Raw genomic sequence first — 18,193 nt, 5'->3', positions numbered from 1 at the left:
ATTAGAAGCTATTTTTGGAAATATATCGAATTATTCAAATAATTTAGTTGAAATGACAAATCGAGCTATATTAACACCAAAAAATCAATCAGTTGACGAAATAAATGCCATAGTCATTGAAAAATTTCCTGGTGACATGGTGCGATATTATAGTTTTGATGAAACAATTGATACATCTGAACAAGGTATTATGGAAGATTTCTTAAATACTTTAACACCAAATGGATTGCCACCACATGAATTATTGCTTAAAAAGAATTGTCCAATCATGTTACTTAGAAATATAAATCCTTCAGAAGGTTTATGCAATGGCACACGATTGATCTGTTGCAATTTTAATCGTAATGTCATTGATGCAGAAATTTCAGTTGGTCATCATAAAGGAAAAAGAGTTTTTATACCTAGAATTCCGTTCTTGCCAGATGCAAATGAGAATAATGGTTTTCCATTTAAACGAACGCAATTTCCCATCAGATTAAGTTTTGCAATGACAATAAATAAATCACAAGGACAAACATTAAAATCACAAGGACAAATTATATGTGGCATTATCAAGAGCTAAAACTGCTAATTCAGTAAAAATTCTTATAAGGCCAACTATAATTGATAATTATGATAAAAATTATACAAAAAATATTGTGTATAAAGATTTTTTAAAATTAACAAACTCATTATGATGCTATATAAATAGTTGAATTTAATATTTTCTTTATTCTACTCAATTAATTTTCTTAAAATGTTGTTATTATTTATATGTTCTATTGTTTTTTTTAATTATATTATAGAGTTTGTAATACATATAATAATATTTCTCTGTCTTCTAATTTGTAAATACAGCAAACATGCGGACTGTTTATGCATCAATCAAAGATATCACTCCAGTTACCAAAAACTGGAAAATAAAGATGCTTGTTGCAGAAAAATCACCAAAAAGAATAGCGCAAAACTCGCCAACAAAATATCAAAACCTCACATTGATAGATCCTCAGGTATCAATAATTTTGTATTTGTTATATTTTATACATTTTATTCTATAAATATTTTTTATATTATATTTATTATATTGTATTTCCTATTGATACATAAATATTTAATTATTTAAATTTAAATGATTAGTTCTTTTGTTATTTTCTTGCAGGGAAATCGATTGCAGGCAGTAATATTTGATAGAGATATTGATCTACGCGATGATACACTGCATGTTTTTCAATCTTATTATATAGGCAATGCATATGTGAAAGCAATAGATCCAAGACACAAGATAGAAGCGCATCAATATCAATGGATAATCAATTCGAAGACAATTATTGAAAATCTTGAAGATGATGAACCAGCACTAAAAGCTCCAGAATATAATATCATCTCTTTCAATGAGCTTGACGCTTATAAGGATACTGATTCTGAAATAGGTAATTATTACATTGATAACTATTATATATATATAGTTTTATTTTCTTATGAACTAACAACAAATATTTTGATGAAATAGATATTTTAGCTGTTACAATCCAAATGAAGCCACCAAGAGAAGTCAACACTATCCATGGAAAGACAACAGTTCAAGATATACAAGTTATTGATGAAAGGTTTAAACACTCCCCAATTACATTTATAGCATTTTTTATTTATTACGTTATAATATTTTTATTATTACAAATTTAATTTTATTTATAACTTGTATAGCCTGAAACCTTTGCGTTTAACAATGTGGGCTCGATTTGTTCATGACGAGTGTCAACAAATTTCAAACATTATTGCAGTAAAACCAATAATCCTTGGAACGCGAATTAAAGTTGGTTCTTATAATGGTATTTCTCATTGAAAATAATATTATTCTTGATTATTTATCATATATTTATATATTTGCTAACACATATTTATAATATAGGTCTTTCTCTATCATCAAAACCAACAAGTGTTTTCATCATCGATCCTCTTTTAGCACCTGCAGTTTCATTACGTACATGGTAAATCCTTCATTATAACATAATATCATATACCTTTAGCATATATTATCGTTTTTTTTACCACTTATGTCATTTTAATTATTAATCTAATTTTTTAGGGCAACACAAAATGATGGATTGCTAGAAGAAATCATTGCCAAGAATTTAGATACATCAAGAGGATCAACTTCAACCAGTGCCATGCAGACGATAACAAAAATTTCTGAGATTACTGAAGTTATTGAGTCCACAGAACCAATAGCGGTATAACTTTCATTTTTAAAACTAAATTATTTCTTTCTATTTAAATTCATTTTACTACTACATTCATATTATACATTTATTTCTCTATTTTTAATACAGAAACCAACATTCACAGTTAAAGGAAAATTTTTATTACTCGACTTACGTCAGTTGTTCTGCTATATGTCCTGTGCAAATTGTAATAAAGCAACTGGATATGATTATAATGAAAAATTCTTGTGCTACAATTGCAAAGAAATGAGCATCGGACAACCACGGTAAGCATTTTATTTCATCATTTTAAATAATCATTTTTGACATGATAAATATAACATAATAATTATCAAAATTATGCATTAATAATATTTTTATTAATTATAGTTGTCGAGTCTATCTGGAAATAGAGGACGATACTGGATGCATATCAGTTGTTGTCTTTGGATTGATGGCAGAAGAAATACTGAATTCTACAGCTGTTGATCTCTTTGAACACACAGGCGAGGTAAAATATATGTTTATAAATTTATTCAAAAAAATTTATTGCATTATGTTTTATATTTTTTTCATTATTATAGGAGCATCTATCGTATTTAGCAAACATTGCAAGTACAGTTTCAGAAAAAGAATGGATTATACACTTGCGCGCAGAAATGAATCAATATGGACGATTACGCCAAAATAAACTCAACGTGCTCTCTGCCGAATCTATAAATCAGGCTACGTCATAAACACTCTAAATCTTTTTTTGTTAAACTTATCACTATTGTAATTATATGTTTAAATAGAACGCTGACTTGTATGTAAATTTTATGTTTCTTTTTTTACTTTTAAGTTCATATAAACTTCTTACTGTTGTAATTATATACTTAAATAGAACGTTGACTTGTATGTAAAATTTATGTTTATTTTTTTTTTATTTCTATCATCTGGGCATACCCGGGTAGTGCTACGTCCACCGTTAAATATAATTGTTTTTCTTCTATTTGTTATCTTTTTTTATATATATTTTTTATACTTTTAAATATTTTTTAAAAAATAAAAAAATTACAATATTATTAAAAATTATTTTCATAAACACTAAGTAAAAAAAAAGAATTAAAAAATAAAATAAAAAATTTCAACAGTAATATCGAGTTATAAGAATCAGTGATGAGAGTATCATTTTTCTTGTTCTCGCTAGTTATTTTCATTTGTTTTTATTTTTTATTTTTTTTCATATATATTTTTTTAACACTTTTAAATATATTTTTATAAAAATAAAAATTTATAATATTATTAAAAAAATATTTCTTTAATCATGAAGTAAACAAAACAAAACAAAAAAATAAAAACAATTTAAGCAGTTATTGAGTGCGGGATGCTTAGCATTTTTCATATTACCCCCACTAATTCCAAAAGTATTAAAAAGTGGCATTTTTCAATTAATTTTTAAGCTTGGTTTCAAGATTTTTTTTTAACCTTCATGATTTCTAATTCTATTATGATTTAAGGGACATTTCCATCGGCTAGATTGGTGAATGAAAGAGTAGGGATGTGTATTTTTGTAAAGAGTGTTGTAAGAGGAAGGACAATATCGTAAATAAAACTAGGCCAAAATATACAAGGACAATTTCCTCTTATTACTATCTTCACGAACTTAGTAAAAGTGATGAGGATTGGCAAATAAAAGTTGTATGATTGGTAAATAAGATTTCTCCCTTAAAAATAAAAGGTGAGGATTTATAAATAAAGTTTAGGATTTCATCTCCTTCTAAATAATAGGATTGCTAAATTAGGATCTCTTAGGTGCATATATATATATATATACTCTTAAGGCCTTTATTGAGATAGAGAGATAGACCACCTTATGACTCATACAAGATTTAGGTGGGAATTGGATAGTGAGATGAGATGAGATGAGATGAGATGAGATCGTTTTAGATGAAAGTTAAAAGTTGAATAAAATGTTTTTAGAATATTTTTTTTAATATTATTATTATTTTGAGATTTGAAAAAGTTGAATTGTTTATTATATTTTATGTAAAAATTTGTAAAAATTATAATGATGAGATAAGATAAAATGGGTTGAGATGGTTTTGGTATTCAAATTGAAATGTGCACACTAGTATAAATGAGTTTTTTTTAAACATCCTTAACCATTAAGAAAAAAATAAAATATATATATATAAATTTACTAATACTCACTTCCTTAATTATTAAGAAAAAATAAAAAAATATGAGTGGGTACATTTGGTGAATGTATTTGATAGTCATACTATCATTTTCCTTTAATAAAACAAATGTTGTAAAACCTTTCTTAAAATTTGCAATAAATATCATCATAGCCAAGCCACTTTTTCCATTTATCTCTTCTCTGTTTCTCTGGTTGCTGGAGCTTATGCGACAGATCATATAGACCCAAATCAGAATTGAAGAAAATCTAGTCTAATGTGTTTCTTTTTTCTTTTTCTTTTTTTCAAATTCGAATAATATCAACTTTGGACTAACAAAATTATGTTTATTTCTCTCATTCCTTTAATTTCCATGTTCTGGCCAAACAGAGAGACGATCATTTAACTTGCATGCCCTCAGACAAGTAAAGGTAGGAGATAATTAATTTGAATTTTGTACGTACCCATTTCATGTTAATAAGCTGAGCAGCTCGGGAAAAAAAAAAAATATATATTGTTGCAATTACTCACTGAAAATATTGAATAGGCAGACCTCAACCATTAGAAAGAGAGTATAAGGAATCCTAAGTCTGACTTGTTATTGAAAAAGATAAAGCATCTTCACAAGATCTCAGAGATCTGTAGCAGAACACATTTGAAAACCATCTCATTATACCCAAAAACATATAGAATATCAGTTACAAAAGGATTTCTAGAAGTCCAAACAAGGGAAATAAATATGATCCAATCAAATGAGTGTTATTTAAATTTACTGTTAATTTTTAATAATATATAAAAAAAAAAAAAAAAAAAAAGCTAAGGGTCAGTCTGTCCTCATAACATGCAATTGATTCATATTTTTCAAAAGCCATTTTATAACATATGAATTATAGATTAAAAGTAAGCGAGTAACTTACATGCATGAATGGACATTTCAGCCATGATAGGACTGCTGCTTTCTTCCATGTTCTTGAAAGTGACAACTTCACTCCGAACATCTAGACTAGATTATTAATACACGATTGACAAATTAAAAGAAGGCAAGCGAGTAATCTAGTGTAGAAGACAACACAAATACATGCCATCTTTTTTCTTGCATTTGTCATTCTCATGTGTGTTAATCATGCATAAAACAAGTTCACTTGTTTGACCCATGAACAAACAAGTTTAAAACACAAATGCACGAGCATATAATTCATAGAAAGAGATATGGAGGTAAGCAAATCATCTGAAGTAGAATACACTATTGACAAAAGAAGGCATAAATTGTGCTACATATCAACCTATGTTGATAACTTCATAGAAAGGATGGACTACACCTTCTTTGTTGATAACTCAGAATTAATTATCAGAACAGATCAAGCAAGAAGTGGAAGGCAAAGATCGGTCACATCTATCATATGAAACTTCTGTTCATCTCTTCCAATTTCACTATAATCTCTTGATTGGGCAATGATATTTTGGTTCCAGTTCGCATGCTGAAACTTCTCCAAAATTAGATCAAGTTCTGCTTCAGAAAAGTCACCGTGTGGGTACGTTTGGATAGTGAGAAGTGTTGAGAATGTTTGTGAATAGTTATGAGTAGAGATTTGAGTGAGTTTGTGGGTCCCATTGAGAATATTTTAAGTTGTTTGGATGTGTGAAGTATATTAAGTTGTTGACTTTTGAGTAGGTAGTTGAAAAATGTGTGGGTCACATAAATATTATAATGATTTTATTTTTAGTAATAAATATTATAATGATTTTATTATAGTGATTTTTTAATATTAATAAATATTGTAGTGATTTTATTTTACTTTTATATATACTAATGATAAAAATTATAATGATTTTATTTTTAATTTATATATAATAGTGATAAATATTATAATGATTTTATTTATATATATATATATATAATAGTGATAAATATTATAGTAATGTTATTTTTTATTTATATATTATAGTGATTTTATTTTTTATTTATATATAATAGTGATAAATATTATAGTATTTTATTTTTTATTTATATATAATAGTGATTTTATTTTTTATTTATATATTTTAGTAATTTTATTTTTTATTTATATATAATAGAGATAAATATTATAATGATTTTATTTTTTATTTATATTTAATAGTGATAAATATTATAGTGATTTTATTTTTTATTTATATATTATAGTGATTTTATTTTTTATTTATATATTATAGGGATCTTATTTTTTATTTATATATTATAGTGATCTTATTTTTTATTTATATATTATAATGATTTTATTTTTTATTTATATTTAATAGTGATAAATATTATAGTGATTTTATTTTTTATTTATATATTATAGCGATTTTATTTTTTATTTATATATAATAGCGATAAATATTTTTTATTTATATATTATAGTGATTTTATTTTTTATTTATATATTATAGTGATTTTATTTTTTATTTATATATTATTGTGATTTTATTTTTTATTTATATATTATAGTGATTTTATTTTTTATTTATATATTATAATGATTTTATTTTTTATTTATATTTACTTGTGATAAATATTATAGTGATTTTATTTTTTATTTATATATTATAATGATTTTATTTTTTATTTATATATTATAGCGATTTTATTTTTTATTTATATATAATAGTGATAAATATTTTTTATTTATATATTATAGTGATTTTATTTTTTATTTATATATTATAATGATTTTATTTTATATTTTATATTATAATGATTTTATTTTTTATTTATATATTATAGCGATTTTATTTTTTATTTATATATAATAGTGATCAATATTATAGTGATTTTATTTTTTATTTATATATAATAGTGATAAATATTATAAAATGTTTGTGAATAGTTATAAGTAGAGATTGAAGTGGGTTTGTGGGTCCCATTGAAAGTATTTTAAGTTGTTTGGCATGTGAAGTATTTTCAAAAGTACTAGAATACTTGGAAAGTGTTGAGGATACTCTAGTATCCAAACACAGCCTCACTGTGCTGGCATGAGAAAAATAATATGCATGCCATATTTTCATACATTAAAAAATCTAGGAAATTGTTAACTCTCAATCCCATTAATCTCTAGGAAAAATGCTGAATTATTATTTGTGCTTTGTTTAGAAATTTAGAAAAATTGTAATGATTTAGTAATGATTAGATAAAAAAGTTGACTATTGGAATTTGAAAAGTGTTTATGTTTGTGGTCTTTGGATATGAATAATGTTACATACAATCGTGAAGTGTGCAAGCGTTGTGCAGTCGCATTAAAAAAGAGTGAGATCCACTATTAAAAATTTAATTTTTCTCATGTGAGTCTCATATTTAATTACTTTTTTTTTAAGTTATTGCACAACGCTTGCACACTCACGATTGTGACTATCATTTCTTTTTGAATACTAAGATGAGATTAAATGAAATAATATGAGATAAGAGAATTTTGCTATCCAAATCAGGCCTTAGTCTATGGATTAGTTGATCATGAATGGCCGAAAATTAAAAAAAATAAGGATTTGCGTGATCAGCCAATATAATAGCATCCACATTGGCCTCCGTATATTATTTGCCAAATTTTAGTTAAAGACACCTATTTTCTATTTTACCTACTCAATTTTTTGAGATTTTCTACATCTCACTCTTTATTATTTCTCTATTCTATTAAAATAATCCTTATTTATTTTTTCTTTATTATTATTTTTAACTTATTTCTTTTCAATCTTTTCTAAACAAGAGTTATTTGTTTTTCATGTTTTTAATTATTTATCTCTAACGATTATTTTTTTAAAATTCAAATTATTTATTTCTCACAAAAGATAACTTTTTGACACCTATAATTTTCTATTAATAATAAACTCATTTTTAAATGATGATAAAATTGTAACAACAATGATAAAAACATAACTAACAATAAAAAAAAATTAAGTTATAAAATAATTTAAGAAAAGAAAAATAAATAATATCAATTTATCGCATATCTAGGAAAAAACAATTAAAAGAAGCAAACAAGAAAATAAATGATAAAAAAAAATAAAGTAAGTTTAGGGAAAGCTACAGTAACTCCCCAAATTTGAGAATTTACTATAGGGAAGTTGAATTTATCCCTCGAAATGCACAGCCGGATGGAAGAAGATTTTGACACTTTTTCTCCAAATTTTGGTTAAAAAACCTTCATAGGGGCAGATGGGAATGCTCTAGTGAGTCTTAAGCATAAAATTTGTTATAAATATAATTTAATATAAGTTCTCACCTTTGCTAAACTCTCCACAATCACTCTGATTAGATTTTCTAGAAAAATGATCGAGAAGCCCTTTGTTTCTCTTATACTCTTCCCTCATTTGATCCCGACCCAAAACAAGCAAGCTCTCTCTTGTTGCCTCTGATCTCGATTCTGATCAATTTTTTTTTTTTTTTTAATTTTATGTCACGTTCTTTTAGCTTTATGTCTCCTCTTAACTCTATATCTAGTCAATTCTTTATCATTATCAGATCCATTCTTTATGAAGGCATTAGTCTTCCATCGATTTTTAGTAGGATTAACACTTACACTAATAACATGATGGGCTCTAATTGAGATTTATATACTTCGTAGTTTGGACTCGTTGCATTTTGATGATAATGATTTTGGGCACCAAACTGATCCCAAAAGATATGGACGTTTCCACATCTAACGAGCCAAACTTAACTCTTTTTGTCCATGCAAGTAGTAGATATATAAAATGAAAAATTATATTTGGAGGCCGGTTCACCCATAGCACACCGCACACCTGGTCTGGGAGTGCCACATTAGGGTTCGGCTAGGCCAAACTCCCCTCCTACCGTTGCTTCTCTCTCCTCCTGTGCTTCTCTCTTGTCTCTTTCACTGTCAGAAACCACTTTCCCCCTCACCCCTTATGGTTCTCTTTCTGCCTCCCCCCATAATTCTCTTTTGTCTCTTTAACTTTCAAAAATCAACTTCCCTGTATTTATCTTTATTTTTGTTTGGCTAATTTACAAAGCCACCATGGGTGCTTGTTTCATCAAGAAGAGAGGGTCTTCTTCCTCTCCTTCTGTTGTTGCCATTTCTCAGCATTAATGGCACTTTCAAACACTTTCCTCCACTGTGAAGAAAATAGAAGTATATTGTTCAGACCAAAGATCCCTCCTGATTCTAATGTTGGAGAACCCAATTTTAACTTCTTCCAAATAGGGTCTTCCTCGTGTGCTCTTCAAATGTGGTTCTCTCTCTCTCTCTCTCTCTCTCTCTCTCTCTCTCGACATACACATGCTTTTCCCATTCTTTAGATTTTTCAGCTTAAAGAATGCAATGGTTAAATCTATTACAATTAGAAAACCATTTAAAAAACTAATGTAAGAAATTTCTTAGATTGGGAATGAGCATACGAGAGAAGGCATTCTGCAGGGGATGAGATTTGGGGAGAAAACATTATGCGGGGAGAGTGGTATGGGAGAGAGCTGCTGTGTTTTGTGGAGTTTTAGAAAGAAAAAGGTAACCACACTAACACCCCACTTAAGTGGTGTGTGGTGTAAGGTTTATGAGTAGTATGACTCATATAATAAACGAATTTGACAAGAGACTTTTTCAATGACCATGTTTGATTTTGAAAACTCTTCTAAAGTTTTCTTTCGGTTTTCAATAAATTTTAAATTTTTAAACCAAATATTTTCAAATTTGGAACATTTACATCATTTAAACTTTTGAAGTTCTTAACTCAAGCATTATCCATGTAAAGAATTCAAACCACTTCTACTAAATACTGAAACAAAAATAATTCTTAAATTATATTCAAAAAATTTTTAAACTCTACCTATCCATTTTTACATGTCCCAATATCAAATTTATTCTCGAAAAAAGAATTATTCAAAATTTTCTTTTTCATTTTCCAAAACCAAATAAAAAATATATTTAAAAAATACTCAAACATTCTTAAAATCTTTTATAACCAAACCTAGTTCAATATTTTATTAAAGAGTTTTTTGTTTTTATGTCCTTTTTTCGCCGTGGTTGCTAAAGGGTAATATGGTTTCTGCCAAAAAAGTAGGTTATCAATATATTTTAGGGCATAACCCTAATTGTTTTTTTGTCATGGAATATTAGCCTAATGAAGAGAGAAAAAAAAGAAGGTATGCAATATGGTTTGGACTGTCTTGGTTTGATTTTTTTTTTTTCCAATTATATAGCTAAAACAAAGTGTTGATGCGATTTTCTACATAGCTAGGCTAGCAAAGAGTTCCTCTTACAAAATAAAGAAATAGTCAACAAAACTTTTGGGTATGAGAGGATCAGCGATACTCTAATAATTAAATCAATATACTCTATATATTATGATCAATTCAATATGTTCCTTATATGTGTTTTGTAAGACCCATTGGATAATTTATTCGCACATAGAGAAAAAAAGAGTAAAATGTTATGCCCAAGGTTTGTAGAGGTTTTTTTTTTTTTATTTTAATTTTTAATAAAATGCGTCAAGTTTAGGTCTATGCAAAACTTCTGCCAGCTCCAACACCCGCTTTGGCTTTAACTCCGATGGAGTCGAAAAAGTCAGAGTTCGGAGTTCCTCTACATTTTTTTGGTCAACGTCTGAGCCCATATTGGCTCCGACCTCCGAAATCTAATATATTTATTTATTTTTTTTTAAATCAAATGTAAGATAGAATCATTTTCATCTGATACTTTAAACTAATTAAATGAAACGACGTCATTCCATTTCAAGTGGAACGACGTCGTTTGGTGCTCATCGGGGTCCAAGACTGGGGACCCCTCTTCTCCCCCTCTCTTTTCCAAATCCTCTTCTCTCCTTCCTATTTCTTTTGTCTCTGCACCCACGTGTGTCTTGTTGCCATTGTCGTGACACCGTTGTGAGCCCAGGTCCACTGTGTAGAGTAGTTTCCAGTGCGATGTCGTAAGTAGATTTTGCCCTACTAATTTGATTTGTCTTTGTTGTTTGGAGCTGCCTAATTACGGAATTTTGATTTTTATGGTTCAATAATTTTTAGGATTTTTCGATTATTCAGTGTTGCTTTGATTTCATTAAGTTGATTTAATTATTTATTGAGTTCATTTTGTCGTTTTGGAGCTGGCTATTTATGGAATTTCAATTTTTAGGGTTTGAAAATTTTTAGGATTTTTTTGAAAATTCTACGTTTCTTTTGATTTAAGTAAATGATTGCATTGTATTTTACCCATGAAAACGTTATCACATTTAGTATTTTACCCATGAATTTCTTTTATATTGTTTCAAATGAATGGACTAGAAAAGGCGAAGGGAGAGGGAGAGGGAGAGGGAAAGTGTAACACTCCAATGGAAGATCCAAACCACATGACCTATATTCTAAAAGGACTAGTCAATGATACAATTGGAGGTCCATTGGGACCTTATAAAGATTAAAAACTTCTCCTTTCCAAGCAATGTGGGATCTCATACACCACATACCCTTATCCTTATCATATGGGGTATCATAATCTATCCCCCCTAAATTTTCGACATCTTCGTCTGGCCAGTCTGTTGTAGGTGACACGGCTCAAGTCTCACATTTCTGGTTGAGATATACTCTAATAGCATTTGTAACGCCCCAATAGAAGACCCAAACCACATGACCTATATTTTAAAAGAACTAGTCAATGATACAATTGAAGTCTCATTGGAACCTTATAAAGAGTAAGAACTTCTCATTCTCAAGTAATGTGGGATCTCATATACCACATACCCTTATCCTTATCATATGGAATATCACAATGTTTATTTAATGAGGCTTATATGGTACACCCAACTTAATCAATCCTACTTACCGAGTCATGGACTTACCATTCTACTTATAAAATTTTATTTTACAGATGTAAAAAAGGAGCAAGATAAAAAGGAGCTTAGATGATATATGGAAGAGTTAGATTAAGAGTGGTGGAATAAGTGTCAGTTATGGAATAATTTGAATTCTATTTTGTGGCATTTTTTGAACGAATAGTTTGAGTGAGACTTAGTGTTTTAAACTCTATTTATATATAAAGGTTTTCTCATAGTTCTTTTCTTGATATTGTTATGTTATCAGTTTTCAATGTCAATAAAAACAACTCCAATAGTTAGAAAAGTTTGGGGCGTTACAATTGGTATCAGAGCAAATGTTTTATGGGTTTTGTAGACACTAAGATTTTTGTTGGATTTTGAAATTTGGGTAAGAAATGGTAGAGTAAGAGACTGGTTGAATTTTTTTTTAATTTTATTTATGAATTAGCTAAGTTTGCCTACTTACCTACTTAGTTATTTTAGTTTTAAAATAGTTATTTTGATTTTTAGGATGGCTTCTCAGCATAATTTCTTTAATTTGAATGAGCCAATCAATGGGGAGACTCCGGCAGGACCAAGTTCAAATGGTTCTGCGATGATACGGGAAGTATCACAACAAGTAATGGAAGAAATTGCACGTAACTCTGCAATGCGGGAAGGACATGTAGTAAATGAAGGATGCACTATAGAACAATTTAACCGATTGTGACCTCCAACATTTGAAGGAAAATCTGATTTAAATTGCTACTGAGGATTAGATTCAGGACACTGAAGAAATTCTTAGAGTTTTGCAATGCACTGTTGAACAAAAAGTTTGTTTTCAACATTTAAAAAGTTTGTTTTCAAAACGTTCGTGAATATCTAAAAGGACGCTTTGGGAAAAAGTACCAGAGCAAACTCCAATCACATGGAATTGTTTTAAGGAAATTTTCTATGAGCGTTTCTTTCCAAAGTCCGTCAAAGATGCTAAGGCTAAGGAGTTCATCAATTTAGTGCAAGGGTCAATGGATGTGCACCAGTACGCGGTGAAGTTTGTTGAGCTTTCTCGTTTGCTTTCTACTTGATTCCTGATGAAGAAATGAAAGCTTGAAAATTTGAGGAAAGACTAAATCTCAAAATTTATGATAGAGTCGTAGGTTTTCAAATACAAGATTTTTCTAAGTTAGTGGATAAGGCGTCTATCATTAAGCGAAGTCTTCGAAGGAGTGCTAATATCTATAATGCTTAATAGAAAAGGGCAGCGACACAAGAAAACAAACATAATGAAAATCAAGGTCAATGGAAGAAAAATAAGTCAACAGAGGATACAAGGACAAATATGATACATGAAAAAAAATTCCAAGTAGTCAAGATAACGGATGTGCAAAGTGTGGAAAGAATGGTAATGGTGAATGTAGAGCTGGAACAGGTGTATGCTTCAAGTGTGGCAAGAAATGACATTTTGCTAAAGAATGTTGCTCTGACCAAGGAAATAATCCTACTCCAGTGAACGATCAATGGAAGATGGTTCTTGCACGGGTGTACGCATTCACTGTTGAAGAAAATGATACAGTGTTGGATCGATGTTGTGAAGAAGTTAGATTTTTCATTACAAAAGAAAATTTTTGTTTCGAAAAAGCTTATACTATTTTCTTATGTTGGGAATGTATCGAGTTTTGTAATGACTATTTTTATGAATATAATCTTTGTTGCATTCTAGGGTTACTGAAAATTTTATTTCTTGATAACTGTTTTGGGTTAATAAATATTTTTTTTTGGTCATAACATTTTCTATTCAGATGGCACCTCCGCAATTTGAGAAGGAAAATGGAGAATGGGACTCTGAAGCTTATATCAAATATAGACTAGAGTGTGCTTGTGCTTTGGGTTATGAGATAATAAAAGAACGACCTTTGATTGTGTGGGTTCCATCTAAATCAAGGACCAAACCCACCAGTAGTAAATTGAAGAGAACCCTGGCGATGCTAGCCATTTCTTGAAAGGATCAAGAAATAATGTGAAGAGATGGATAACAGAGGTAACTTTTAAGTTTTTAGTTAAGGTGCATTTGGATGTTGAACTGAATTGAGTTGAGTTGAGATGATAATATTATTAGAATATTATTTTTAAATATTATTATTATTTTAGAATTTGAAAAAGTTGAATTGTTTATTATATTTTGTGTTGGAATTTGAAAAAATTGTAATGATATATTAAAATGAGTTGAGTTTGGTTTAGTTTCTAAATGTACCCTTAGTGGCAATATTTTAGAGCTGAGATAAGGTTTGAGGATATATTTTTAGGTTAATTAAAAGTGTTTAATTCAACGCATCGGATTAGGGATTGAGGTACTCATGTGGTTACATATAAAGTATAGTTATTATTTTTGTAGTAAGAACTTGAGATTATAATTTTTGGTTGAAGAAAGAATCCGGAGAGATAGCAATAAATAATGTGACTATTAGAAGTGTTCTAGTTAGAAGGATTGGAGATAGTTACTTGTTATCCAAATTTCGAGGACGGAATTTTATAAGAAGGGAAGATTGTAGTACCCAACCTTTTAAGCTAGCCCAACCCATTAGAAAAAAAAAAAAAAAAATTGTCACTCAAGTGAAACTCACCATTTCACTTCTACTTTTCCATCTTACGCACACAGCTTTCATCTTCTTCCTCTTTTGTTTTTCAGTTTTCATTCTACAGAGCTGCTGCACCTCTTCATATCTTTAGCATTTTACGTTACCTAGTTTAAGATCTCTCTTTTGGTCTCTCTCATAAATATCCATGAAGATGAAATCATCATTCTTTCCGACCTGTAACGTAGTTCCCTTAATGTTTAGCCATCAATTTTCTTTTCAAGTGAATGGTTTTACTCTTATAAAAACTCCAAAGTTTTTTTCCAAGAGTATTTGAAAATCCCTACCACTTCTCTCTCAGAATAATTTATCTCTCGAATCTTACAACAACTTGGTGGATTTTTGTACGTTCATTTCTGCACGTTCATTATCTTGTATTCATTATGTTTTTTTATTCTAAATGTGATTTTTATTTTTTATTTATACTAGTGTTACTTTTTCTTAAAATTTCTCTATGATTTCAATAATTTTTTATTGAATCATCACGTTTGTATTTGGGTTTTCCTTACGTAATGCAGATTATAATTATTTTTCTTTTTATATGTACATGGATTCTTTTTATTTTTATTTTTATTTTATGTTATTGTTTTAGTTTTGATAAAAGAAAACGGATTTGATGAAAATCATTGTTTTATGGGACCTTGGATGTTAATTTGTTTAGAAATAAAATCTGGGAAATAGAATTCTTATAAAGCAATGAGGTAATTCTTATAGTGCAAAAATGTGCACTCTGATATACATAAACGTATTTCTAGTATATCATATTACTATTAAGACACAAGTATTCAATTTAAATGAATGGAGGTTAAAAGAAAATCCTTATTATATGCCATCTTTTTCTAAGTTTTCCGTAAACCAAAATGTTAGTACAGTAGGATGGATTTTTTTAAATGGTTTTAAATTTACGATATTAGTAATAAGGCATGCTCCGAATATTGTTATGATGATGGTTGATGTCCAATTAGCATTATTTTGATGCATGTTTTTATGTGTAATCAGTATTATGTTGAGATGGACTTTAAGGTGAGTATGTGTTTATATTTGCTCTATATCATTAAGGTTCAGAGTAGTACAGCTGTGGCAAGTAGTATTTTGGATCACGAGGTAAGTAGGTTTAATTAATTGGGCATTTTTATTTGAGATTTTGAACTTTTTTGAATTAAAAACATGTATTGTACAGAAAATTTATTTTGCATCATATAGAAATATTAAAGCATCTCCAAATAAATTGTTATATCATGAAATGTGTAACTTGAGCCTAAACTTATATGTAAACTAGTCATGATACATTTATAGAAACTTTATGTGCATTATAGTTACACCAAATGTTATATGAGTTATATGATATCATGTTTCTATTACTAATTTTTATTTGGAAAAATAACTATACTGAATGACTTTGAGAAGGTATAGACCCTTTAAATGAGAAATGTAAATGGAGGATAACTACACTGGAGGGCATTTAAGAATGTGTAGTTTCCAAAGGAAAAATAGATTATGGGAATGATATCTACATTTGAAGGGATAGTTTCCCTATGGAGAGTTTTTTTTTAGAATTACATAGTATAAGCATTTTATTTTTTGGTGTATTAATCATGTTATTGGCTATTATTTATTTGGTGTATTGGTTAAATTAATGAGGCTCATATATTACACCCAGCTTAATCAATCATATTTACCGAGCTGTGGACTTACCATTCCACCTGTAAAATTTTATTTTACAGATGTCAAAAAGGAGCAAGACAAAAAGGGAGCTTAGACGATATGTGGAAGAGTTAAATTAAGAGTGGTGGAAGAAGTGTCAGTTATGGAATAGTTTGAATTCTAGTTTGTGGCATTTTTTGAACGAACAGTTTGAGTGAAATTTAGTATTTTAAACTCTATTTATATATAAAGGTTTTCTTATAGTTCTTTTCTTATTATTGTTACGTTATCATTTTTCAATGTCAATGAAAACATCTCCAATAGTTAGAAAAGTTGGGGGCATTACAGAAAGAGCACGTCTAATTTACCATTTGTTCTAATAAAAAAAAAAAAGAATTTGATGTGGAATTAGCATGTTGAAACAACGTTACCAATCAAATTCTTATGCCGTCAAAGTAGGAAGAAGGAGAGTACTCGATTGTTTATTAATTACCTTTCCAATGCAAGGGTATTGTTAACTATGGTCGAAGAAAGCTTAGTTGATGCCCCAAAACCTCCTAGTTCATGGGCCTTCTAACTTATACCTTAACTTTGGAATTTGAAAGCTCAAGATCCCTCACATTCAGACACTTTTATTTTGTAGAAGGCAATTGCTTTTGTGCTTAAAGCTTCTTGGAAGTTACTGTTAAAGTTTGGGAATATGCATGCTTGGTCCTTTAATTTTGGATAGTCTGCCCCTTGCAAAATTCTACTTTGGAACTTCTTATTATGCTCCACTCTTTATACTTATATAGACATTCATTTCCATACTTATATAGACCTTCTTATTGTGCTGCACTCTTGACCCCGATATAAGTTGGAAGTTGTAGAGTTTTGTATTAGGGACATCCTCAGTGATGACAAGGCTAAACAATTCAACAGAGTATTGAAGCATGATATTGATGTCTTGTATAACCGTTATAGCAACAATGGTGGTCAAGTTTCAAGTTCATGTGGGAGCTCCTCATGACTGATAGACTCGACATCTTTCATAGATGACACACATTCAAGGAGCTCAATAGTTTTGATGTAAATGTATCATTAAATTTGAGCATCAAGGAATATTACGCAGTGTAAATATGAGGTTGAACTATATTTTTTGGAGGATGTTGAGGCACCTATTGATACATTTCATATCCTAACTTGGTAAAGGTTATTTTCACTAAGTTTTCAGTCCTTTCCTAAGTAGTCCTGAATGTGTTGGTCCTTCCTATCACTATGGTTGCCTCAAAGTTGGCATTTAGCACTTCCGGTCGTGTGTTGGATGCCTATCAAAGTTTATTGGCTCCGAGAACTGTGCTCACAAAACTGGCCAAGGTCAAAGCGTATTGGACTAGATAGTGTTGATGATGTCGAGAGCTATAGGCTTGAGTCTAGTAACTTTAGGCTTTTAGCATTCTTTCTTAATTGACTAATTAGATATTTTTATTATTTTAATTCATTAAGTTATAATTTTTATGTTTTTGTAGATCTACCTGTGAACGTCATAATAATTGAGGAGGACTGAGATAGATGCATTGTGGGAGGGAGTCCGGTAGATGAATCATGAACTTAATTGTTTAACTTTTATGTTAACTTTACTGTTAGTATTATTCTTTACTTAAGTAGTGTAATGTCTAAAATTTCTTAATTTTCAAAATAATGCAGGATACTTGAAGTTTGAGCTGTTACTTTGTGCCTGGTAGTGGACTATGTTGGTGGTGGAGACTATGGATTTGGATTTGTTGGAGTTGTTAGTTTTTATGAATTTGGAAGAGTTAGATTAGGGATTAGTTGTTAATTTAATATT

General features: G+C 29.1%; 1 protein-coding gene across 1 annotated transcript; it reads left to right on the top strand.

Moving 5' to 3' along the window:
• Positions 1–1,108: 1,108 nt before the first annotated feature.
• LOC118343965 (replication protein A 70 kDa DNA-binding subunit B-like) lies at positions 1,109–3,084 on the top strand. The gene is made up of 7 exons (XM_035683470.1): positions 1,109–1,409; positions 1,490–1,586; positions 1,684–1,808; positions 1,889–1,967; positions 2,066–2,210; positions 2,310–2,467; positions 2,571–3,084. Exons 1-7 carry the CDS (start codon positions 1,109–1,111, stop codon positions 2,869–2,871), a joined length of 1,206 nt encoding a protein of 401 aa, XP_035539363.1. The 3' UTR covers positions 2,872–3,084.
• Positions 3,085–18,193: the final 15,109 nt, after the last annotated feature.

The sequence above is a fragment of the Juglans regia genome, chromosome 12, assembly GCF_001411555.2.
Source record: "Juglans regia cultivar Chandler chromosome 12, Walnut 2.0, whole genome shotgun sequence".
NCBI lineage: Eukaryota > Viridiplantae > Streptophyta > Magnoliopsida > Fagales > Juglandaceae > Juglans > Juglans regia.
This window is presented reverse-complemented; position numbering and strand designations above follow the sequence as displayed.

Bases quoted from the DNA above. Each gene is read 5' to 3' on its own strand.
- LOC118343965 (XM_035683470.1), top strand. From the start codon at position 1,109: ATGATTAGTTCTTTTGTTATTTTCTTGCAGGGAAATCGATTGCAGGCA. The intron at 1,809-1,888 runs GTATTTCTCATT...TTTATAATATAG, and splicing joins TAAAGTTGGTTCTTATAATG to GTCTTTCTCTATCATCAAAA. The intron at 2,468-2,570 runs GTAAGCATTTTA...TATTAATTATAG, and splicing joins ATGAGCATCGGACAACCACG to TTGTCGAGTCTATCTGGAAA.